At 39.2% G+C, this 26,449-nt stretch overlaps 1 protein-coding gene across 1 annotated transcript; it reads right to left on the bottom strand.

The window, feature by feature from the left end:
* Positions 1–61: 61 nt before the first annotated feature.
* On the bottom strand, positions 62–26,084 carry PRR11 (proline rich 11). The gene is made up of 11 exons (XM_029928593.1): positions 26,069–26,084; positions 16,164–16,253; positions 13,759–13,891; positions 10,763–10,913; positions 10,399–10,521; positions 7,138–7,398; positions 5,170–5,268; positions 4,329–4,441; positions 2,923–2,982; positions 2,737–2,833; positions 62–1,941 (listed from the first exon to the last, which is right to left on the bottom strand). Exons 2-11 carry the CDS (start codon positions 16,198–16,200, stop codon positions 1,873–1,875), a joined length of 1,143 nt encoding a protein of 380 aa, XP_029784453.1. The 5' UTR covers positions 16,201–16,253; positions 26,069–26,084; the 3' UTR covers positions 62–1,872.
* Positions 26,085–26,449: the final 365 nt, after the last annotated feature.

Genomic DNA, 26,449 nt, shown 5'->3' on the forward strand with positions numbered 1-26,449 from the left:
GAGCTTGACAGGGGGCATGATCCCACAACCCTGGGATCATGACCTGAGCTGAACTCGAGTTGGATCCTCAACAGACTGAGCCACCCAGGTGCTCATCAAGTCATTTCAATTAAATTAAAACAGTACATGCTGTTTTATCAATATAAGCATTATAAGTGCCCCATAAAATACTGTTACAAATACTCAAATGTTTCATTCTCAGTGATCATTCCCTTTATTCTTATATAATATAAATGTAGCTAGCATTTTTTTCCTAACTAGAAGCAGGTATGTTTCTTAAGTTTATTACCTGCTTAATTTTCATTCATAAATGTGTTGTAAACATAAATATGGGTCTCATAAGAACAAAACATCATGCTCAGGTCTGCTTTCCAGTCTGGTGACACAACACTCTATTTGGCATCTCAAAGCAATTTATCTGCGGAAATATAGGCATTTCTGGGAAATAACTAGCATATCTTTTTTAGCCTATGCTAGCCAGGGTATATATATTTCAAGGATATCATCTTTGTAGCTGCTTCCTGTCAGGCTAGAAAGTTCAGGGAAGATCTAAAACCCCTGGTTCCCCATCCCTGGGCAGCTGCTCCCCTTGTTCTTGGAACCGCAGGGGGCGTTATCAGCATCAAAGCTAATCCTTGCCTTCAGTCACAGGAACTCACTCTAATGAAAGTTCCCCTTCCTCTTTGACACTTAACACATTAGTTATGGGGTTCCTAGTTGTGCCCAATGCTAAGCAGACATGTCTGACAAGCTGGGGGCTCCCAGAAATACTTGGCAAATGTGCAGGGGACTGACTGGTAAGGCTCCCAGATAAAATATAGAATGCCGGTTAAATCTGAATTTCAGATAAATGATGAACACTTTTTGTAGTAGAAATATCTCCCATGAAATATCTGGGACACGCTTATGCTAAAATAAACTACTCATTGTTTAACACGACATATTTATATTTAAAAGTTATTAGTTGTTTATCTGAAATTCAAATTTGTAATATATTTGTAGTTGCTAAATCTTGCAACCCTGGAGTGGCAGGAAAGAACAAAAATCCAGTGAGGTGTACATTATTGTTATTGAAACAATAGGCTGCTGAGGACAGGAATTAGGTCTCACAGTGAATCTGCTATGGACTTCAAATAATCCTTGGCAAGCCACTGGGGAAATTATAAGGTTATATTGAGGCCCTTGTAAAACTTACATTTAGCTGCATGAATGTGGACAGCAAATATCAAAGAAAGGAATATTTCAGACTTCAGTGAGCCAGATAGAATCATTTCTAAATGCTAGATATCATTTCTAAATGCTAGAAATGATATGTTCTAATTTTAAGGTTATATCGGACATTTTGCTTTGAATCCTTTTGGAAAATAACTGAGTTGGGAGGGGGGAGGGTCTTACCTCTTAACTTTCTGTTTACTATCAGACTTTTTTACTGATCAAGTCTGTAGCACTTAGTGAATGCATTAGCTTTACAGGCTGAAATACTTTTCTTTTTAATTACCTGAGGATACGCAAGATGAATGGGAACCAGTTTACTTTCTTAATGCCATAACTTTACCTACTGAGGACAAATCTGTTACCTAGTTAGATCTGAACAACCTCTCCAACTTAATTTGAGTAGCTGCAGGATAAACATCACTTTGGGGATTCCATTTTCCTATCTGTTCTTTTATTTATCATGTAAACTAAAAAAAATCCAAATACCCACTTTGTATCATAGTATGTATGAGGGCTCCACACATACTTTAATTCTTCAGATGGAATTATATATTAGTATAATTATTTATACATTCTCTACTATATTAAAAAAAAGAATTGGGGTGAGTTTATCTGTGTATTTTATAGATCATCACATGGAGTCAGGATGAGTTGGCATCAGTTTTGTTCATCAAAGCTGCTTGTAGAAAGTGGCAGAGTTTGAGTTGGGCTTCTAGGGTGAGCCATCTATGAAAAAAAAAAGTCCCAGTTATAATATGAACTATGTTCCTGTTGCCAACACAGTTCTCCTTCCTCACTTACAGAATCCAGTTTTTGTGTAGGGCAACAATGCACCCAGACTTTAAAAACTACTTGTCTCACTTTCTATCATAGAGTCAGAGGTTCCTGGATAGCACCTTCTGATGAGGGGTAGCTTAGCTAGCACACCCTTCTGCCCTTCGCCTTTCACCTTATCTTGCCTAGAATGTGGACACCAGGCTTTCTTCACCATGAGGATAAAAGCCACACCTTAAGGATGGAAGAGTAGTAGGGGCACCTGGGTGGCTCAGTTGCTTAAGCATCCGACTCCTGATTTTGGCTCAGGTCATGATCTCATGGTTTGAGCCCCAAACTGCACTGACAGTGTGGAGCCTGTTTGGGATTCTCTCTCTCTCCCTCTTTGCCCTTCCCCCTCTCACTCACATGTACTCTTTCTCTTTGAAAATAAAGAAATAAACTTAAAAAAACCTTTAGAAGGGTGCCTGGGTAGCTTGGCCAGTTAAGTGTCTGACCTCGATTCAGGTCATAATCTCATAGTTCTTGGTTTGAGCCTGGAGTTGGGTTCTGTGCTGACAGTTCAGAGCCTGAAGCCTCCCTCAGATTCTGTGTCTCCTTTGCTCTCTCTGTCCCTCTCCCCACTTGTGCTCTGTCTCTTTCTCTCTCAAAAATAAATACACTTAAAAATTTTTTTTTAATCCTTTAGATTATGATTCTAAATAAATAATTTTGAAGGAAACATTTTTTTTTTCCCTAAAGGCTTACCTGAAACTTTCTCCTCAAGGCCCGGGTCATTACTGGAGTCAGTCCAGTTCCTGTGTCCATATTTTCTTTATTGGTAAGAGGGGTTCCACCTGGGCTCCTGCAAAGATAATAAAAGTATTACAAGCTGTGTTATATGCCAATTTTTCAAGTAGAATTTGAAAGCATAAAGATAAGAGAGCATATTACCTCTCTACATTGACTTTTCTAAGTAGTTTCCGCAGATCTATCTGGCTTTTACCGGGAGTACTGATGAAATAAAAATATAAAAGTCAGAGCTTGCCAGATTTTATCATTTTTCCTAAAGCAAAGCAGTCATTTCTACAGGCAACATCCTAGAAAGTAGTTCTATTTGTTATTACATTAAAAAATAGCAGTAGAGGGGCGCCTGGCTGGCTCAGTTGGTAGAGTGTACAACTCTTGATCTTGGGATTCTGAGTTCAAGGCCCATTTTGGGAATGGAACCTACTCAAAAAAAAAAAAAAAGCAGTAGATGCTGATAGGAGCATAAGGTGATATAATCATCCTAATAAGTAAAACTTCTTGACTTGGTAATTATACATATATGAATCCATCTTGGGAAAAACTCAGCTATGCACACAGATGATGAACAAGGATGTTCACTGAAGAGGTAGAAATAAATCATAGACAGCATAAATATCTCAAAACAGGAGTTTACCTATGGAATTTACATATAATGAACTGCATATATTAATGAAGTAAAAATGATGATTTAAACTGATTTTTAGGGTGCCTGGGTGGCTCAGTCGGTTGAGTTTCTGACTCTAGATTTCAGCTCAGGTTATGATCTCGTGGTTTGTTAGATCAAGCCCCATGTCAGGCTCTGTGCTGACAGTGTAGAGCCTGTTTGGGATTCTTCCTCTCTCTCTCTCTCTACCTCTGCCCTACTCGTTTGCAATCTCGCTCTCTAAATAAATAAATAACCAAACTAAAAAACAAAAAACAAAGAAAACCAAAACTTTAAGCTGATTTTTAACAAGGTGGGTAAGTTCTTGACACATTAAATGGAAAAAGCCTTAATTGTATGTACAATATGATCATACACAGGTACACAAACAAGTATGTGCGTGCACACATACACACACACTTCATTGATTTTAAGATATACTAGTTTTCATATCTTATTATTTCTGAAATCAGACTGCTCTTAAAATTCTTGGTAGTATTTCTTTTTCCCCACCCACTAATTTTTTTTTAGTAATTTTCTGTGACCAACATGGTCCTTGAACTCACAACCCTTAAATCTAGATTCATGCACTCTAGGGACTGAGCAACCCGGAGCTCCCCGCAACAAATCCACTATTAAATCAATGGTGTATCTTATAATAAATAGCATCATGAAATGGAAATAATAGAATAGACACCTATACAAAGACCAGAATAATAAACGATAATATGTTAACAGTGGTTATCTTCAATCATACGATTATATGAATGATTTTGTTTTCTTGTTTAAACTTTTCTTTGGATTTCCATTTTTCTACAATGAGCATATGTAACTTTTAAAGTTAGAGATAAGCAAAAAAATCATTCTTTTAAGTAACAGTAGAGCATAACATAGTACAGTCCCTTACATCAAGACATTTGTAACTCGAGTTGATAGCACTTTGGAGTTGGGTTTCAGGGTGACATGCTGCAGGTCAGAGACAGTAACTAGTGGATTCTGTGTCTTTGGTGATGATACAAGCTTTAAATAAAAAAAAAAAAGAGACAGTATCAAAACACACTTAAAACTATAATTCAAAATGTGAAACAATTCCTGAGACAATGAATATTTGAATGCTGAATATGTGTAAAATATATCTACTACTCTACTCAACTTTTATTCCAAAGTTCAGAGTATGTCTCTACCTCTTTAGACTAATGGTTAGTAGATAAAACTGAGGTTTCCTCTGCTCCATGAGAGCCCAGTGGAGGAAGAAGTAAATGTGCTGGTTGAAGCATAAAAGAAGGAAAATGAGGCAAAGGTCCAAGTAAACCACTACCTAGCTTGTAGACTCATGGAGCCACAGGTGCAAAAACAAGGAAAGCCAGAGGCCAGGAACGCTAGTATCAACTGTTGGATTGCATGCCTACTTTCTAGATCTTGATTCAGTGGATCTAGAACATTCATCGCCATTTGATCGCAATGACCACTTTTGAGAGACTCATCTTGCTCATACCAAAAAAAATCTCTTTTGGTCCTTTGCTCTGAACCTGTGACTTTTGGGACTAATTCTGGTTTCATTTGTGGCTGAATGTAACACTTGTACAATAAATCCTCTTTTCTGTTGTCTTAGCTGAACCAAAAAAACCCCAAAATGTCAAATACTTACCACAGAATGGCTTCTATACATAAGCCTTATGCTTATTTCCCAGAAAGGGACAACCAGGTTAAAAGCTAAAAGACCATGTGTATGGTCAGTGACATCCTACCTTCTTCCTTTCATCAAAACACTGTGTCTTCTTTAATTTCACAGTCAGTAGATCTTCAACTGTTATTTGCATGGGTCCATCTTTTTTTAATGGTCCGGCCTTAAAACACACGGAGAGATTACAATTCAAATTGTAACCAAGATATCTAGTCAAATCCAAATCCAAATCTAGTTTTTAAAGGCTCATTTAATGGGGCACCTGGGTGGCTCAGCAGGTTAAGCAACCGACTTCAACTCATAGTTCATGAGTTTGAGTCCTGCGTCATGATCTGTGCTGACAGCTCAGAGCCTAGAGCCTGCTTTGGATCCTGTGTCTCCTCTTTCTCTGCCCTCCCCAACTTCCACCCTGTCTCTCACTTTCTCTGAAAAATAAACATTAAAAAAATTTTAAAGACTCATTTAAATATTAATGCTTATTTCTAGGAACCTATTAAATTCTTTCCACTCAATAAAAAATGATGCTGTTTTCAATACCCATGGATGCTAATGCTATTTTAAAGTATTTATCAAAATGTATGGCTTTGATAGTAAATAAGAGATGGGCTAGTTCTCTGCAACTTTCTCAGGCATCACTATAATAAGACAGGAGTTGAAGGAGCTCCTCCCTTAGGAGCACCGGGGTGACTCAATTGGTTAAGCATCCAGCTCTTGAATTCAGCTCAGATCATGATCTCATGATGTGTGGAACTGAGCCTCACCCAGGCTCTACACTGATAGTGCGGAGCCTGCTTGGGATTCTCTCTCTCCCCCTCTCTCTGCCCCTCCCCAGCTTACAAGCTCTCTCTCTCTCCCTCTCTCTGAAAATAAATGAAAAATAAACATTAAGAAAAATAGGAGTTCTTCAAATAGAAATGAAATTTTGCTTGAACTACCTAAAAAGATGAATCAGTTCCCATAGAACAAGAATGTATAGTCAGAGAGGTATACATTACAGCAAATATAACACTAGGGTCTGGAATTAACTCAGCCATTTTAAACCAAATGCATCTGTAGTGCAAATCCAGCAGATTTTAAAACAGGATCATGTTTATTGTGATTCACAAATATTCTGATCCCCCTGGCAGATAAGTAATTAATGGAGACTGGTCCTCCAACCTAATGATATTATACTTTAGGATCCATCACCTCTTTTTATTCTTACTATAGTCACTAAGCCATCCTCTGTTCTTAATTTGGTTTCCCAGGGAGGCTTTGCTTTTGGTAAAAAGATATTACAAGAATCCATTAGGAGTATTCCAGTCTACTGGGTTTTATTCATTTATCATTAAGAAATCACTTTTACTTCTAAATCCAGCTTTTGTGAGTTCCTATAGGCCTGAGTTCTTAAAAACATAATAACTTGGGGCGCCTGGGTGGCTCAGTCGGTTGGGCCTCTGACTTTGGCTCAGGTCGGATCTCATGTTTGTGGGTTCGAGCCCCGCATCAGGCTCTGTGCGGATAGCTAGCTCAGAGCCTGGAGCCTGCTTCCGGTTCTGTGTCTCCTTCTCTCTCTGCCCCTTCCCCTCTCATGCTCTGTCTCTCTCTGTATCAAAAATAAATAAAACATTAAAAAATAAAACATAATAACTGACATAATTAAGATATGGAATCAGAAAAAATAAATGTGGCTTTCCTCTTAAGTCCCTCACCCTAGCCTTAAAAGTCTGCCTTGCTTAAAACAAAAGTGGGGGGGAGGTTTCACCTGAGTGGCTCAGTTTGGTTAAGCACTGACTTGGGCTCAGATCATGATCTCACAGTTCCTGGGTTTGAGCCCTGCTTTGGGCTCTGTGTTGACAGCTCAGAGCCTGGAGCCTGCTTCAGATTCTGTGTCTCCCTCTCTCTCTGCCCCTCACCAACTCTCACTCTGTGTGTGTATGTCTCTCTCTCTCAGAACTAAATAAACATTAAAAAAAATGTTTTAAAAGGCTCCCTTGCTTTACTCCTATATTATGCATTGACCAAAACACATTATTACTGGATTGTTTCCTACCTGAAGTGCTTTAGTGCGATTAGATTTTCCAAGCAGCAAAGGTGCTCTAGGCGGTGGAGGCGGAGGTAGAGGAGGAGGTGGAGGGGGCGGAAGCGGAGGTGGGAGAGGGGGAAGATGGGTGGCTGGCTGTGGCAAGGCGGGAGGAAGTACAGCTCTAGATTCTCCAGGGATGGCTGGAGCACAGGTAGGCACGTTTGTAAGTTTACCACTTGTGTGGCATGTTTGACCACAACTTGGGCAGGAAGAATTTTCCAAGGCGGTCTGTAAGAAAACATTACATTTGGCAAATGAATAACAGATTTATTTGGTTCTTGAGGCTTGGAGTCATCATGATAATAGCTACCATGTACTGAATGCTTTTTCAGTATACTATGTATTTTATAATATTTTCTCATTTATCACAAGCTCATTCTTTCATTCACTCACTCATTCATTCGTTCATTCATTCATTCACTCATATATTAGTTTTGTATGTGCTATATGCCAGGGACTATAGGTACAGTGTGAATCCTGTTTTTCATATCATGGAGCTGCTGACAGTCTGGTAAGGAAGATAGACATCAAACACACACATACTCACAACAAAACAAAATAATGCTTCAATGAAAGCAGTGAATTGTGCTGTGATCATGAATAGTGAGAAACCTAGGGAGGGATATTTAGCCATAATCTCAAGAATGAATTGTGATTTATCAAGTCTCAAGGGAGACAAGGTCTAGGGAAAGAAAGTTCTTGGCAGAGGGAAAAATACTTAATGTAGCCAAGACTACAGTATACTCAAGGAACTGATAAAAAGGCCAAGGGAAGGAACATGAATGCTATGCGCTGAATTGTATCCCCTACTCCGCTCCCCAACTCAAATGTTGAAGCTCCAATCCCAGCACCTCAGAACGTCTTTGGAGATAGGCCCTTTAAAATGATTAAGTTAGGGGCGCCTGGGCAGCTCACTGGGTTAAGCGTCTGCCTTTGGCTCAGGTCATGATTTCACAGTTCATGAGTTAGAGCCCTATGTTGGGCTCTGTGGTGACAGCTTGGAGCCTGGAGACTGTTCAGATTCTGTGAGTCTCTCTCTGACCCTCTCTCACTTGTGTTCCCTCTCTCTCTCAAAAGTAAATAAATAAACATTAAAAAAAAGAAGTGATTAAGTTAAAATAAGGCTATTAAGGTGGGCTCTCATTCAATTTGATAGATGTCCTTATAAAAAGAAGAAGTCTGAACACACAGGAGAAACATCAGGGATGTGAGTACACAGAGAAAAGACCATTTGAGGACACAGGGAGAGGGCAAGACAAAAGAGAGAGGCCTAAGAAGAAACTAACTCTGCCAACACCTTGGTCTCAAACTTCTGGCCTCAAGAACTGTGAGAAAATAAATTTCTGTTATATAGGCCGCCTGGTCCATGCTCCTTTTCGTGGAAGCCCTTACAAGTGAAATTAATTTCCTATGGCTGCTATATCAAATTACCACAAACTTCGTGTCTTAACACAATTGAACTTCAGTGTTTTTAAGTTTTATTTATTTAAGTAATCACTACACCCCATGTGGGGATCGAACTCACAACCCTGAGATCAAGAGTTGAATGTTTTTCTCACTGAGCCAGCCAGGTGTCCCTGAGATTCATTTTTTCACAGTGTTAGAGGCTAGAATTCCAAAATCGAGGTGTCAGAAGGTCTGTGCTACCTTCCAGTGCTCTAGGGAAGAATCTGTTCCTCGCCTCTTCATGTTTTGGATAGCTGGGGCCATTCCTAGGCTTGGGGCTGCGTCTTTCCAATCTCTGCCTGTGGTCCCACTGCTCCTCCTTTTCTCTGTGCATGCTCTACTCTGTGTCTCTTTTATAAGGACATTTGTCATTGGATTTAGGGTCCACCCAGATACCAGTTTGTGATCTCCTCACCTCCAAATCGTTAACTTAAGGGGTACCTGTCTGGCTCAGTTGCCACAGTATGCAACTCTCTATCTTGTGGTCATGAGTTCAAGCCCCATGCTGGGTGTAAAGATTTCTCAAAAATAAAAGCCCTTAATTTCATTACATGAGTAAAGACCCTTTCCTCAAATAAGGTAATATTTACAGGTTCCAGGTATTAAGACTTGGACAGATCTTTTGGAGGCCATCAATTCAGCCCACCACAGATGATATCATTTCATTTTATAGATGAGGAAACTGAGGCCCAGAATAGTGAGATGGTTTGCCTTTCTTCCTCTAATTCATCTTCAGGTAAAAATTCTGGGAGAAGGGTTGTTATCCCAGAAGTTTCACTCCAAAAGAGTAAGCGCAATGTTTATACTTTGAGTTTTAGACGTTGAGATTAGGGGCGTTGCTTAGGGGACTTCAGAGGGAGTGGATATTTACAGCTCTTTTTTCTGCCTATATCAGTCAAGAAAATAGAAATCATCCTGAGTATTCAAAAGAGGGAGAAAAATAAATTTAAAAAAATAAAAGAGGAGAAATACAATGTAGGCAGTTGGTTTACTTTGAAGATGAATGAGCTGAAAAACATAGAGGGGATACTGAGGCAGCCCAGAGATTAGCAACAGTAGAAAGCCCTGCAAACCCTGAGGCTAGAGGGACAAGGGGAAGAGCAGTATAACATCTCTGGAGGTGGGTTAATCCAGAGAATCAAGAAACAGGTAGACTTACCTAGAGGGAGCAAGAGTGAAAGAGACAGCAGCAACCATCACTGGAGAAATTGCCCAGGGCAGAGAATGAAAAGGGAAAACACCCCCCCCCCCCCCCCCCGCCAGCCCTAGTCTCTCATCAATGTCTTCCATTAGCCCATCACAACCAGGAACCAGGTGACGTGGAGCTCAGGAAATCCAGCCTGCATGGGTTAGCCCCCTGCAGTACAGAGCAGAGCCTTGAAGCCTAAGGAATGGATCTAAGGACAAACAAGCCCAAGATTAGCACTTGCCTGTACCCATCTCTCCTTCTGGTAAAAGCATAATGGAATTTCTATGGAGGATAATGCCTGCCTTCCTTTCCTAATTCTAGATTTCTTTTTTATTTAATAATACCAACCTTTAGGGGCCCCTGGGTGGCTCAGTCGATTAAGTGGCTGACTTGATTTCAGCTCAGGTCATGATCTCACAGTTTACGGGTTTGAGCCCCGCATCAGGTTCTGTGCTGACAGCATGGAGCCTGCTTGGGATTCTCTCTCTCCCTCCCCTCTCTCTGCTCTTCCCCTGCTCTCTCTCTCTCTTTCTCTCAAAATAAATAAATAAAACTTAAAAAGAAAATAAAGCAAAACAAAACCCAATACCAACCTTCAGAGCTTCCTGGAGCTTGCGTAATTCACTTTCCAAAATGCAAAACCGTTGTTTTAGACTGTGAAGTTCTCGGTGGCAGGAACGGGATGGAAAGATGGTATCTTTCAATACTTCTAAACTCTGAAATTCAAAAATAAACAGGCCTGAATTCTATAAGCAACATGATAAAGACAAGAAAAAAGACATAAGAAAGTGGTTTGATGTATGTTTTACAGAAGCAAAGGCATACGTGACCCTATAATTTCATTTTATCTGAGCTTAGCCTGAGTGTTATGCTGACCTGAGCACACACACAGGTGAACATACATACCAAGTATGTAGAAAAACCATACTGCTGAAAATAGGTATGTCAAACCCATACCTGGGCTATGCAGTTCTGGCACCAGTTGTAAATAGACCACACTCTATTTGTCCAAAGTTTTACTGTGTCTTTGATGTCGGGAAATCTGAAGTTCCAGGATGATCTTAGCCAGCTTCTGCTAAGGGTTATATCTGCTGAAGGAATAACCACTCTGAAGGAAACACAAAACCAAACAAATAAAAAACTCCTGAGTTGGAATAACATCCTCCATAAAATTACAAGCTAGTTTCATAGTATGACTCAGGATCAGAGACTATCTACCTAAAGCCAAATTCTTCATTAAATTCTAGAGTTCCAAGATCCACAAATTATTTTGTGGAGTAAATAGATAATAATAAATAAAATAAAGAGTAAAAAAGAAGCATCAGGGTGCCTGGGTGGTTAAGTCGGATAAGCATCCGACTTCAGGTCAGGTCATGATCTCATGGTTCATCATGGTTCATGAGTTCAAGATCCGAGCTGGGTCTATGCTGACAGTTCAGAGTCTGGGGCCTGCCTCAAATTCTGTATCTCCCTCTCTTTGTGTTCCTCCCCTGCTCATGGTCTGTCTCTCTCTTTCAAACATAAATACACATTAAAAAAAAAAAAGAAGAAGAGGCATCAGGGATTCAGTAATGAACAAAATAGATAGAAACCCTGCCCTCACTAAATTGACATGTCATGAAAGAAAGGTAAAAGTAAGTAAATAAGTAATATTATATGGATTGCTAGATAGTGAATACTATGAGAAAAGGATATATCAAGAGACAAACATTGTGTGGAGGTGAAATTGTAGGTAGGGTGGGCAGGGAAGTCTCACTGAGAAGGTGATTTTTGAGGAAAAAAAAAACCTTAACAAAGTAAAGAAGCTAGCAATACAGAGGTGCCTGGTTCAATTGGTAGAGCATGCAACTTTTTTTTTTTTAAGTTTATTTATTTTGAGAGAGAGAGAGAGAGAGAGAGAGAGAGAGTCAGAGTCCCCAGCAGGCTAGGAGCTGTCAGCTGTCATCATGAAGCCTGATGCAGGGCATGATCCCACAAACTGTGAGATCATGACCTGAGCTGAAACCAAGAGTCAGCTGCTGAGCCAATTGAGCCACCTGGTGCCCTGAGCATGTGACTCTTGATCAATGGATCAATAGTCATGAGTTCAAGCCCCACTTTGGGTATGGAGCCTACTCAGAAAAAAAAAAAAAATTTGAAGAAGCCTGCAATACAACTAGTTGGGAGAAGAGCATTCCAGGCAAAGGCCCTGCGATGGCAGCTTGTCTGAGGTGTCTAGGAAATAGCAAGGAGGCCAGGATGACGAGGGTGGAGAAACTGAAGGGTAAGGGATTAAGAGATAATGTCAAAGTCGGATCATAAAGGCCTTGTAGGTCATACAAAGGATTTTAAGTTTTACTTTGAGAGAGGAAGACATTGGAGAGTATGTATGCTTGTATGTATGCATACATGTATTTACTGAAAAGTAATTTCTACCTCTAATGTGGGGCTTGCACTCAGGACCTGAAGACAAAGAGTCACATGCTGTTCCAACTGAGCCAGGAAAAGACGTTGGAGAGTGTTAAGTAGAGGGGCAATTTGACATGATAACAGGCTCACTGACTACTGTGTTGAAATAGGTTGCAGGGAGCAAGGGCAGAAGCAGGAAGACCAGTTAGGGGCTATTTTCAATATTCAAGAGAGACAGAGAAGAGTTAAGATAATATCATGATTAATGCTTTATTTAAACCTTTTTCTGTAAGGAGAGCTATAACAACAAAATGTATAAAGTATGTTATTTTGAAACTTAGTAGCCTAGGATTCCTATGACTTAAGAGTCTCTTTCAATAGCACATCTAAATCTAAATCCCAAAGAATAACTGACCAAACCAAAACTAAGATTTAAATTCTAGACCTATACCCCTCTTTCATCACTTAGCAGATTTATACAATTAAATTGACTAGGGAAGGCAGAAATAGGCCATCTGTGCATCTCCAATACAATTCTCTGTGTACACTTGAATTATGTTTGCCACATAAAATTCAGGATGCTCAGTCAAAAATTAAAAAAAAATTTTTTTAAACATTTATTTATTATTGAGAAACAGAGAGAGACAGAGCATGAGCAGGGGAGGGGCAGGGAGAAGGGGAGACACAGAATCCAAAGCAGGCTCCAGGCTCTGCTTGAACCCACAAACTGCAAGATCATGACCTGAGCTGAAGTCAGACACTTAACCAACTGAGCCACCCAGGCGACCATCAGTCAAAGTTTTATTTCAGATGAAGGCTGAATAATTTTTTAGTATAAGTATATTTCAAATGTTGCATAGTACAATATTAAAAAATTGTTTATCTGAAATTCAAATTTAATTGGGCAGTCTGTGCTTTTATTTGCTAAATCTGGTAATTCTGATGTGGGAAACAAAGGCAAATGAAAAATTAAATTTTCTTATTGTCTACAGCCCATTTATAAGTTCTTGAAATAGACAGAATGGCCTTCCTGTGGGAGCTCAGCTGCCTTGTTATTGACACTTCGGGCAAAAGGCAATCTTAGCTTAATATTATCCTGACCTCCCAGGATCCTGTAAGTCTTCTTTAGCATATGAAAATACCTTTGGAAACTTCCTTTTTTTCTACTGCCCCCAAGATATATGTTAGCAATCATTCTCCAAACATATTGCCCGCTGATACACATCTAAAGGTCTCATGATTATGGTTTTATTAGACAGTTAGTAAATGAACTTATCCCTCAAGGTCCTGAAAACCTTGCTTCCAAACTCCTTAGAGACTTATGCTATCTCCAACCCCCTCCCCACTTGAAAGTATACAATCTGTCACCCACCACAACCCCAGTGCAGCTCTTTCTGCCCATGGGTCCTGTCCCCATGCTTTAATAAAACCATCTTTTTGCACTGAAGAGGTCTCAAGAATTCTTTCTTGGCCATTGGCTCTGATCCCCAACATTTTCCACATCAACCCTATCCTTAACAGATCAGATTTTTAACATTTTTTTCTGTTCAACATTTATACCTTACCTTTCTGGTGAGGGTGGCTGAGGAGGAGTTGTAATTGGTTTGGGCTGAAAGTGAGAGGCTTCTCTTTTTTTGAATAATCTTTTTGCTTTGGCTTTTAGCTTTCTTCTTCGTTGCTTGAACTTGGGCATGATTTCTGTAGAGAAAATTGTTTTTACATTTTTTATTTTAGAATAATATATACATATAAAAAATGCACAAATCTTAACATTACAGTTCAATGAATAATCAGAGTGAACACACCCTTGTAACCAACCACCTAGGGTAGGAAATACATGACTACCAGCATCCCGGGAGTCCCCTGAAGTGAAGAAAAATTTAAACCCAGATCTGAAGTATCTTCAGAGAGACTCGGCTTTGGCATTACGTTACTCTCTAATTTTGTTGTGCTTGTCTTGCTTTTCTTCATTAAGTCAAGTATATTTCTCTTTCTTATAACAGAGAAAATGGCTATAGTTGGTATTAAGTTTCTTTACCAGCATCCACTGTGAGAGGTGGAGTTGGTATTGGAAGAAACAAATTTAACCACTCAATGTCCATTTACTTTTACACACCTTTGTAAGAGTTGCCATGGGAGGGCGACGGTGCGGCCGCTTTGCTGTGGAGAGCTGCGTGCACTGACAACCCCCACCTGCAAACCTGGAATGACCCTCGCCATTTGAAAAGCACCAACGGCCATTTTATTGCCACTACTGTCAGATAATAGTTCCAGGCACCGCCAGGGACTGACAACCCCCACTCTCCAATCTGGACTGTCTCAAACTGGAATGCCTCACCATGGAATTCCAGCATCCCCCACCCCACCGAAGTGAACAGCCAATTGAATCCTGCCACCGTCCAAAGATGCCCCTACTTGGCTATCTGCCCACCTGACGGCAAACCCGGAACTCTTGCACCCATAAAACACCTTGCTCTCCCATACCAGGTGCGACTTCCCTGACTCCCCACTCCCGGAGTCACGGAACCTCGACCGGGAATTGCAGACTCCAATGAAGGCCTTCTTGGCTCCATAAGTTGGTCTCTCTCTTTCCTCTCGCCTCTGTCTCCATCTATTAAACCTTACAACCTTCACATACATTTTCTCAGTGAATCTTCATTGAATAAATTCTGCAAGATTTTATCCCTGGGGAAGAGGATTTTTATTCCTATTTTTACATAAGAGTAAACTGAGACAGAAAGATTAGATGATTTGCCCAATGTAATGCAGTAAATAAGTCTACAAAGACCATTTCTTTCTAACACTCATGCAACAGTAGATTAAAAAGGAGATATACTAAATGGGTGCTTTAAAACATTTATTTTAAAGCATTTTAAAACACCATCTAGTGTTGGATTTTAATTTAGATCCTTTTCTGAAGAAAATTAAGTCAGAGCTAGTTTGAAGAGAAGAAGGGCTTTGCTGGTTTCAATTGTTGCTACCTGAAGAACAAAGATGTCCTTATTCAAGTAGCAGAAATAAAAATGGTCTCAAGGGCCAGGCCTCCTTCCCTTCAAACTTACATTTGAATAGGAACAATTGGCCTTTAAAATACACATTCATTCCACTTTTGTTCATCCAGTAACCTTTCAATAATTGGTATGCAGCTCTAGGCTTGCTCAGCTCTCAGATTGCACTGGCTGAAGAAACCCAGCCTTTTTACCCGCTGTGGGTTGTAAAACTCAGAAGTGGGTTACTGCAGTTCCAAGAGCTTTGGACTTGCAGAGGGCACCCCTAATGGCAGTGGGTGACAGTGCATATTATTAACAGCTCTTCTAGGAGTAAAATTTCCTTAGGGCATCTTATTGAATTGATGCCAGGTCTCAAACTAACAGAGTATTTTCCTTAGTTGTTTTTAGAGTCTTAGGGGACACACTGAAAAACAGTTAGCCGACTTCACCTTATCACTTATTATATCACTTCTCCTTCCTGCTGAAATAATGAAAGGCCAACAAGGATTATTAAATACAAAGGATGGCTAAAGGACTGTTTTTTTTTTTTTTTAACAAACTTAAAATAACACAAAGCCAAAATACTCTGAATGAAGAGGTTTAGGGAAGCCTCAGAGGAAGCAGCAATCTTGTGGTTGCCTGAAAAGAAGATTAAACCTCATCAAACCCATGCCCACAACTTTCTATGGAGAAGTGTCACCGGGAACCTCTCTCTAAGGTGCAGAGTTCACTGGGTGAAATCCCAAGAATCTGAGACTTCCATGGTAACCTCTTCTTCCTTGTCTTCCATCTGCCCTTCCCTACACAGCCCTCCCCCTTCTGTTCTCTTTCTCCCTTTGATGTCTTTTGTTAGACATCAAACTGACACAGAGAATTGGCCTCCTGCCTCTTTTTCTCCCTCATACTCACCAATCCCTCAGTTATAAAAATAGACTTTAAAGAAAAGAGTTGGACATTCTGGTATAAACTTGGCTCTGTACCTTTATCTCCACTCCAGTGGTGTGCTGGGGTTGGCATCAACTGTTACATTTTCAGGAAGTCTGCGAGTTAGTTGTTAAACACATCTACAACTAAAATTAAATTATATAAGCTTATAATGAGATAATTTATATTTAATATGGTAATAAATATGATGCAAAACTCATCACTTTCTAATGATTTCATTATTATCTATGCTTTTGAGGTTATTCACCTTATTGGATCTATATAGTGAAAATGCTATAAAATGTTCATGTCTTTCCAACCCCACATTCAGTGACTTCACATTGAAAACTTGAAATTGCCTACGATGGGAGTATTTACATGATGGATATTAAAAAAAACTACAGGGGCACCTGGGTAGCTCAGTCGGATAAATGACCAGATCATGATCTCAAGGTTCGTGAATTACAGCCCCATATAGGGCTCTCTCTTGTCAGTGCAGAGCCTGCTTTGGATCCTCTGTCTCTCTCTCTCTGCTTCTCCACCCCACCTCCCACACCCCACCAGCCTCAAAAATAAACATTAAAAAATTAAAAAAACAACAACACTCAAATCAAGGCTTGATTCATTATGCTGTTGATTGTTAAAAAAGGGATAAGAAAATGATAATAATGCAGATTAAATTTAAAAGCATATCTTGTCTGTAATTGTTACATTGTGAATAGCATTAAATAATTGAGAACTATTCCAGTATTTGTTTTCTTTAATTAAAAATTTTTTAAATGTTTTTTTAATTTGTTTTTTAGAGAGACACAGAGAGACAGCGCGAGCAGGGGAGGGTCAGAGAGAGAGAGAGGGAGATATAGAATCTGAAGACAGTCTCCAGGCTCTGAGCTGGCTGTGGGCACAGAGCCTGATGCAGGGCTCGAACCCACGAACTGTGAGATCATGACCTAGGCTAAAGTAGGAAGCTTAACCGACTAAGCCACCCAGGTGCCCCATGTTTTTAAAAATTTTTTATGTTTATTTATTATTGAGACAGACAGAAACAGTGTGAGTGGGGGATAGGCAGAGAGAGAGGGAGACACAGAATCTGAAGCCGTCTCCAGGCTCTGAGCTGTCAGCACAGAACCCACAAACTGTGAGATCATGATTGGAGCCAAATTCAGATGCTTAACTGACTAAAACACCCAGGCGCCCCAGTATTTGAAAACTAGTACTTGATTTATCAAAGAAGTTGCTTATAAAACTGAAGTGAAGGGGTGCCTGGGTGGCTTAGTCGGTTAAGCATCTGGCTTCAGCTAAGGTCATGATCTCATAGTTTTTGAGTTCGAGCCCCATGTCAGGCTCTGTGCTGACAGCTAGCTCAGAGCCTGGAGCCTGCTTCAGATTCTGTATCTCCCTCTCTCTCTGACCCTCCCCTACTCATGCTGTCTCAAAAATAAATTAAAAATTTTTAAAAATTAAAAAAAAGAAAACTGAAGTGAAGATCCAAAGAAATCTTTGTGTCATATCAACTGACATTCTTATTAGGATTATACTTGTTTATAAATTGCAGCCATAGGTTGGTCACAGATACAAGAAGTCTGTAAAAATCAACAATAGTATTCTCTGCAAATCAGCTGTATATGAAATTTACAAGAATTATAGGGGACCTGGCTGGCTCAGTAAGTTGAGCATATGATGCTTGATCTCAGGGTCATGAGTTCAAGCCCCATGTTGGGTGTAGAGGTTACTTAAAAATAAAGTCTTAAACAAAAAGGCAATAAAGAAATAAAAAAAATTAAAAACCCAAAAAGTAAAGAATGGGAGCAGACTATGAGAGATGATGAATGTCAACCAAATTATGGAAAATGGAAAGCTGATGGATGAATGGTAAATGACTTGGCAGAGTAGAAGTGAGCTGCGGCTTGACTGCCTGTGGTAGGGAAGCCAACAGAAACCAAGATAATTTACAGAAACTTTAAGGAGATTCTGGACTTGAAGGTACTTAGCACCGTTTAAAGTTTAAGTTGGGGTTAAAATAGGTTTAATTAAGTCATTATAAGGATTGGGTAGGCTTCGGGAGTCTGTCTTCCAGTCCTCTTAGCAAGGCAGTTCCTGGTATTTATGTCCTCTTCCGTAAAGATGGATAGGTTTATTATCTGGAGAGGCTGAACCATAGGGGTGCTAAAATGTGGGCCATCAGGCATAGCAATAGCAGTCATGTGTCTGTCATCATACAGAAGATAGGGGGGAATCCTGAACCCAAAATTGAGACCTTCAATTCCCTTCCTTAGCGGCGCCTGGGTGTCTCAGTCAGTTAAGTGTACGACTCTTGATTTCGGCTCTAGTCATGATCTCATGGTTCATGAGATCGAGATCAGCATTGAACTCTGCACTGATAGTGCTTGGGATTCTCTCTCCCTCTGCCTCTCTCTCTCAAAATAAATAAATTAAAAAAAAAAAGAGAGAGATACTGTATTCATGAAACAAGAAGGATGAAAAAAACCTCAAAAATTAAAAGTAGTAGATATTTTAAAAATGCAATACAACAGTTGGAGGATAAATGTGTTAAGAGAGAACAGAGAACCAGAGATAATTTATCAAATAAACAATACAGAAATATTCCTTAGCACTAAAAGATTTGACGTTTTCTGTTTGAAATGGTCCACTTGGTATAACAAAAGAAGATCCACATTGAGGCATGCCATAAAAAAAATAAAGAGGAGATGTGGTATATATACAATGGAGTACTACATGGCAATGAGAAAGAATGAAATCTGGCCATTTGTAGGAAAGTGGATGGACCTCGAGGGTGTCATGCTAAGCAAAATAAATCAGGCGGAGAAGGACAGATACCATGTGTTTGCATTCATAGGTCTAACAAGAGAACAGGAGAAACCTAATGGAGGACCAGGGGGAGGGGAAGAGGGAAAGAGAGTTGGGGAGAGAGAGGGACGCAAAACTTGAGAGACTATTGAATACTGAAAATGAACTGAGGGTTGAAGGGGGAGGAGGAGAAGGAAGGGAGGTGGTGGTGATGGAGGAGGGCACTTGTGGGGAAGAGCACTGGGTGTTGTATGGAAACCAATTTGACAATAAACTATTTAAAAAAATAAATAAATAAAGAAGAGATTCTAAAGGCTTCACAAGATAGAAAACAGTATAGACACAGAGGACTGAGTATAGAATGGCATCAGATTTCACAGCCACACTTCTGAAGGAAATGTTTTCCATTCTGAAATTTTATACCTGGTCAAACTTTCAGTCAAGTGTGAGGACAGAATTAAGATAAACAGTGGCAATTTTCAGGGCAATAGTAACCAGAAGTCCTTGGAAGATAGCTTTGAAGCACAACTAGGGCAGTAGTCAGCAAATCTTTTCTGTAAAGGGCCGGATAATAAAGATTTTACGCTTTGTAAGCCACCTGGTCTCTGCCATAACCACTCAACTCTGCCACTCTAGCATCCAAACAGCCATGGACAGTACTTAAAACAAATGAGCATGGCTGTGTTCCAATAAACTTTTTTCAATAAATTTTATTTATTGCCACTGAAATGTGAATTTCATATAATTTCATGTGACACAAAATATTATTCTTCTTTTGATTTTTCTTCAACTATTACAAATTATAAAAACCATTCTTAGCTCATGAATCCTACAAAAACTGTAGTTTGCTAATTCCTGTCTTAGAGCACACATAGCCAGTGAAGTGAGCAAGACTGACAGCAGGCTTCAGTAACATTGTCTCTAAGGGACAAAAAGGGAAATCAATAAATTACATAGTGTATTGACCTTTCCGAGCTTTACCCTTCTATAAATTTGGGGCCAAATTACTGATAAATGCTTTTTAAAAAAGCATTTAAAAATAATGAGGAAAAACCGTAAAAGAGTTTACCCTTCTATAAATTGGGGCTCTATAAACTATAGAGTTTACCCTTCTATAAATTTGGGGCCAAATTACTGATAAATGCTTTTTAAAAAAGCATTTAAAAATGATGAGGAAAAACCGTAAAAGAAAAATATGTAATCCTAGTAACACTATATGTTCAGCTATTACACAATACACTGATTGTTTATTTAGCCAAAAACATGGTATAAGTATATTGTAAAGATAGAGAAAGTTGAAATCAGTAGTTGTCTAATTTATATGTGTTTAATACTGAAGAGAAAGAGGGAAAGAAGAAAGGAAGAAAGGAAGAAAAGAAATAGTATTGTAAGCATGTCTTTTAGAAACATGGAGGTAAACAACAGAAACAATTACAAGAACAGAGCGTAATTGCCTTTGGCAAGTGGGAGTCAGGATTATAAAGACATGATTCAGAGGACCGCTATTTGTTTCTAGCTATAATAAACCTTGTAGTAGCATTTGACAATTAATCTCTGGTAATATTATCTTTTTATTTAAAAAGATAAAAAATATTTTTAATGTTTATTTATTTTTGAGAGAGAGAGAGAGAGTGGGAGCGGGGAGGGACAGAAAGAGAGGGAGACACAGAATCTGAAGCAGACCCCAGGCTCTGGGCTGTCAGCACTGAGCCCAATGAGGGGCTCGAACCCATGAACTGCGTGATTATGACCTAAGCTGAAGTTGGTCACTTAACCAACTGAGCCAGGCAGGTGCTCCCCTGCCAAAAAGATCTTAAATGTTTATGTACTTTTGAGAAAGAAAGAGCATGAGTGAGGGAGGGATAGAGAGGGAGGGAGACATGGAATTTGAAGCAGTCTCCAGGCTCTGAGCTGTCAGCACCAGAGCCCGACATGGGCCTCAAACTCACCAACCATGAGATCATGACCTGAGCCAAAGTCAGATCAGATGCTTAACCTAGACTGAGCCACCCAGGCGCCCCACTGGTATATATTAGCTAGAAAAATAGAGTACTACTATTCTGAAACTGAGCCACCTCTTCCTAGCACTTTTCTGGTAGTTCTATCAATGCCCATTCATTCAGATATCTAAAGAGTCCTAGATAAGTATGTCATTTTGGAGACAAATTTTCCATGAAAAAAAAATCTAGGAACTAAATCATATTTTTTCCTTTCTCTTCTGTGTGTGTGTGTGTGTGTGTGTGTGTGTGTGTGTGTCCTGGGCTCTGGGTCATTGTTACTCTAATAATATTTTAATTAAATACAGTAATTGGCATATGCAGAGAATTGAGAGAATGTCATATGTCAGGGTAAAAAAGTTCAGTTTGGGATAATTCCTAGATGAGTGTTACATTCAAAAGTGATAACCGTTCTTTCAGATGAAAGATAATGAATTCCTACCTCAAACAAGACAAAGGACTCAAGCTAAAGTTTGTTTTATTATCATTGCTTTATTAAAAGCATTAGATATTCTGTAGAGGATCCTTGCCTGAAATAATCTACAGCAGTCTTCCTAGGTTAAAACACATACGCTTGTCGCTTTCCAGAAAAGGAATGAGACATACACACTCTTTTTGCTGGACTAAGTGGGATTCCAGCTACTGACACTAGATAGTTCTTTTTTTTTTTTTTTTTTGGCTTACTTAAAGCATTTTTCCTACTTTTTAAATTGAAAAGTACTATTCCTTCTTTTATACCTGCCTTGTTTTAAAAAAGACCTTAAGGCTGATTAAAAACAATATGTACCAGCACCTTTTTTTGTACTACCCCAAAAAAAGGTAGATGAGGAAATGAGGATACTCCATTTTAGAATACAATATAGACTATGTATAACATATTATATATATTATACTTACATACATATACTTAAATGCATAAATTTGAAATATCTGATTCATTCATCCTGCCCTTCCTCTTTCTGTCTTGTAAGTTCACTTGCTTTTGCCATCTTTACCATTTTAGATTTTTGCTGTAGTTCATTTTCTCTTACTTTTTTTATTGTGAAAAATTTCAAACCTTGACAAATTTATAATAGTATAATTAATACTCATATGTCAGCACCTGAAACAAATGTAACATTGTATGCTAACTATACTTCAATAAAAAAAGAAATTAAAAATATAAAAAGAAAAAATAAAAGATCATATTTATTCTGGAAAAATATACTTGTATACTATTCACTCAAATTTGCCAATTGTTATCTTTTTTTAATTTTTTAAACATTTTTATTTATTTTTGAGAGACAGACAGAATGCAAGTGGGGGAGGGGCAGATTCCACAGAATCTGAAGCAGGCTTCAGGTTCTGAGCTATCAGCACAGCCTGAAAAGGGGCTCGAACCCACCGACTGAGAGAGCCCAATTTCTGGGCTGAAATTAGACGCTTAACTGACTGAGCCATATAGGTGCTCCCCCACCCCGCTCCCCTTTTTTAAGTAGGTTTCTTGCCCAGTGAAAAGCCCAAAGTGGGGTTTGAACTCATACCCTGGGATCAAGACCTGAGCTGAGGGGCTCTGGGTGGCTCATTCAGTTAAAGGACAGACTTTTGATTTTCTCTCAGGTCATAATCTCACCCTTCTTGAGAATCTCACCCTACGTTGGGCTCTGTGTTGACAGTGGGGAGCCTGCTTGGGATTCTCTCTCTCTGTGCCTCTCACGTTCTCTCTCTCTCAAAATAAATAAATTAATAAAAAAAAAAAAAAAGGAAGATTTCTTTGAGATTTCTCTGAGATCGAGAGTTGGTCACTTAACTGACTGAGGCACCCAAGCATCCCTCCGTTATCTTTCTTTCTGTATAGGTGTGTGTATAGTATATATTATAATAATACATATATAAGAATATGTAAAGTATAAATTTATATTTTATACAATTTATATATTAGACCTATATTATATATTATATACACATACCCCTATACCAAAAGATAACAATTGATGAATCTAGGTAAATAATATGAGCATCAATTACACTCTTCCTGTAAATTTTCACAAAGTCTGAAATTTTTCCAAAAATATATAATACTATATATACATATATGTAAATACATAACATATATATACACAAATAATAGTTTTTAGTTTTCGGCTGAGTGGAGTCAGTTGCAGACATTACGATACTTCACACCTAGATACTTGAACTTGAGTTTCCTAACATGGACATGGACATTCTCCTACAAAACCATAATCATAGTCAGCAAGTTTAACCTTGATATCATCTAATAAGCAGTCCATAATTATCCCAATCATCTTTACATCTTTTACAACTACTCCCTTTCCTTTTATACATTGCATTTAACTGTAGTGTCTTCTTAGTCTCCTTTAATTCACAACAGTCCCCTAGTTGTTTTATATAAGTTTTCCTTTATTCCTATTTATATTTTTGAAGAGTCCAGGCCAGTTGTTTTGGAAAATGGCCCTTACTTTGGGTTTGTCTGAATATTTCTGTAATGTAATTCCTGCCTTTAGTCTTTCTCTTTGTTAGTCATTTTCTACCATTATTATTATTTAATGATTATTTATTTTTTAGAGAGATAGACAGAGTGTGAGCAGGGGAGGGTCAGAGAGAGAGAGGGAGACACAGAATCTGAAGCAGGCTCCAGGTTTTGAGCTGTCAGCACAAACCCTGACGTAGGGCTCGAACTCACAAACTGTGAGATCATGACCTGAGCTTAAGTTGGACGCCCAACTGACTGAGCCACCCAGGCGCCCCTCCTACCATTATTAGAGTTATCTTTTTAAAACAAAAAAATTTCAAAGATATAATCCACATATTCCCTTGCTTAAAAGAGTTTTTGTTTTGTTTTTGTGGGTTTTAATTTTAAGTTAACTTATTTTGAGAGAGAGAGAGAGAGCAAAGGTGGTAGAGGGGCAGAGAGGAAGGGAGAGAGAGAATCCCAAGCTGGGTCTGCACTTCCAGTGCAGATGAGATCATGACCTGAGCTGAGATTAAGAGTTGCACACTTGGACACTTAACCAACTAAGCCACTCAGGTGCCCCATTGTTTTTTTCTTTTGTTTGTTTTTGTTTTTGTTTTTGTTTTTGCATAAAAGTACTTGAAGGTTCCTTATCATCTCCTAGATAAACTAAATTCCTTACCATACTTTTTAAAGATTGTCACAATTTAGGGGCACCTGGGTGGCTCAGTCGGTTAAACAGCAGACTTCAGCTGAGGTCGTGATCTTGTGGTTTGTGGGTTAGAGCTGTCAGCTCAGAACCTAGAGCCTGCTTTGGATTCTGTGTCTCCCTCTCTCTGCTCCTCCCCTGCTCATGCTCATGCTCATGCTCATGCTCTGTCTCTCTCTCTCTCTCTCTCAAAAGTAAATAAACATTAAAAAAAATTGTCACAATTTAGTCTGATGGCCTTTTGCAGCCGCATATTTTCTAGTGATTAGCAGTTTGTACTTCAGGTATAGCAACACCAAATAGTATACTTTCTATAGCCTTTTCCCCTGCTTGGGGTATTCTCCTTCAAGTCAACTTATATAGCCTTCAAGATACTGTTATTCTTGCTCACAGGTATTTGTTGAGTGCTGATAATCCACCACGGTAGGTAGGTATGGTAGGTATTGGAATACAATTTTAAACAAGGCCAACATAGACTCTGTCCTTACTGAATTTATCTCTTTTGTGCTTCTATAGCATTTTATACATTCTTATTATAGTATTTATTATATTGCATTGTAATTTGTGTTTCATATTTGCCACCCAGCTGGACTGTGAGCTTTTCAAGGTTAGGATACATTTTACTCATCTTTGTTTCCCCAAGACCAAGAGTGTAGCAGGCACTAAATAATTCTCATTCAACAAATGAATGAAATAAATATTCCTGCTGTGTTAGCTAACAAGTGGCTCGTTTTAGTTAAGGAATATGCTTTAATACAATTAAATTTTTGAAAATCTCTTAGTGAAGGAGGTTTTTAAGTTCTTCAAATCATACCACACCTACCTATGGTTAAAGGATGGCTCCAAAACTATTTCCAGAAGGTGAAATAAGTAATAGACTAAGAATTACAGTATTCTGCAGGAGTTGGCACTGCCACTTCTATTAAAACTCCACCGTAGAGGCACCTGGGTGGCTCAGTCTGTTAAGTGTCCAACTTTAGTTCAGGTCATGATCCCAGTTCATGAGATCAAGCCCCCCTTAGAGCTCGGTGCTGACAGCTCAGAGCCTGGAGCCTGCTTCAGGTTCTGTGTCTCCCTCTCTCACAGACCTTCCCTTCCTCTCTTTCTCTTTCAAAAACAAACAAACATTAAAAAAAAACCAACAACAACACACTCCACCCTATAATATAAGAAGTGTTTTTGATCAGGGGGAACTTCCAAAACTGTGACAGCAAGATGAAAATTGCATTTCATTATCCTCTTGGTAAAAACACATTTTTATGGAGGTTTCTTACACTTTTCCATAAGCAGCTTTCAGTCAGTTTATCAGTTTCCTCGACCAGTTCATTACGCTTGAACATTCATAGGGCTCTTTCTGTACTTGGTTGTATTTAATTTTGTTTTACACTGTGCAACATTGTTTCTGTCTTTCTTTCTCTACCGAGACTGCAGCTCCCTAAAATGTAGTTCAGCACAATATTAGGCACAAGTAAACAGGGGACATTTTAAAAATAGACATTCTCACAAAAACAATAGACGATAGACGATATTAAGAGCTTATTGAGGAACATAGTAATACTCACTATCAAGAAATGCACATTTTCAAACTTTAATGTGCATAAGATTCACTAAGGGTGGGGATCTAGTTAAAATTCATACTCTGATTCAGTGGGCTGGGTGGAGCCCGATAATTTGCTTGTTAACAAGTGCCCAAGTTATGCAGATACTGTTGGTCTCCGGACAAAAGTGAATAGCAAATCTAAAGGAACATGCAAAATGAAGGTAGACACTTTGCTCCAAAACAAATTTTGCAGAGCGTTAATTAAATGCAGGTATCGTTAGGACGGAGCCAGGCCGAGCATTTCTTACCCACCCTCAAACGTCCTCTTCCCAGGTGCATCTCCCCGAGTACAGCCAAAATCCCCACCTCCGTAAATCGTAAGAACACAAGCAGCAACAGGCCCAGCTACGGAAGATGCGAGCCCAGCTAACAAAGGGAGATCTCCTTGCACTTACTAGTCTAAGAGCTCGGGATTAGACGCTGTCCGGGTAGTGGCCTCTCCCTCGCCATGTAGAACAATTCAAAATTAAAACCTTATCACGGAGGGACCAATCGTAGCCAAGGTCTCTTCACGATTCGCGCTCTGGGTACGGTAGGCGCACAGATTGGTTTGTGATTGGTTAAGATGTCACCAAGCACTGACCAATGAAAGCTGAGGCGCTTCCTGTATGAATAAGTGGAAGGCGGGAGCGAAGGGGGGGGGAAGTGGGAGACCTAAGAAGGTGTGTCCTGTCCCCTATGCTATTTGTGGAAGCTTTTGTGTAATTGGTTGGCTGTCTTCCGATTATACCAATCGCAATCTCTTCTCTGAGGAGCCCTAGCTATGAAATTGAAAG

Source organism: Suricata suricatta, chromosome 17 (genome assembly GCF_006229205.1).
Source record: "Suricata suricatta isolate VVHF042 chromosome 17, meerkat_22Aug2017_6uvM2_HiC, whole genome shotgun sequence".
Taxonomy (NCBI): Eukaryota; Metazoa; Chordata; class Mammalia; order Carnivora; family Herpestidae; genus Suricata; species Suricata suricatta.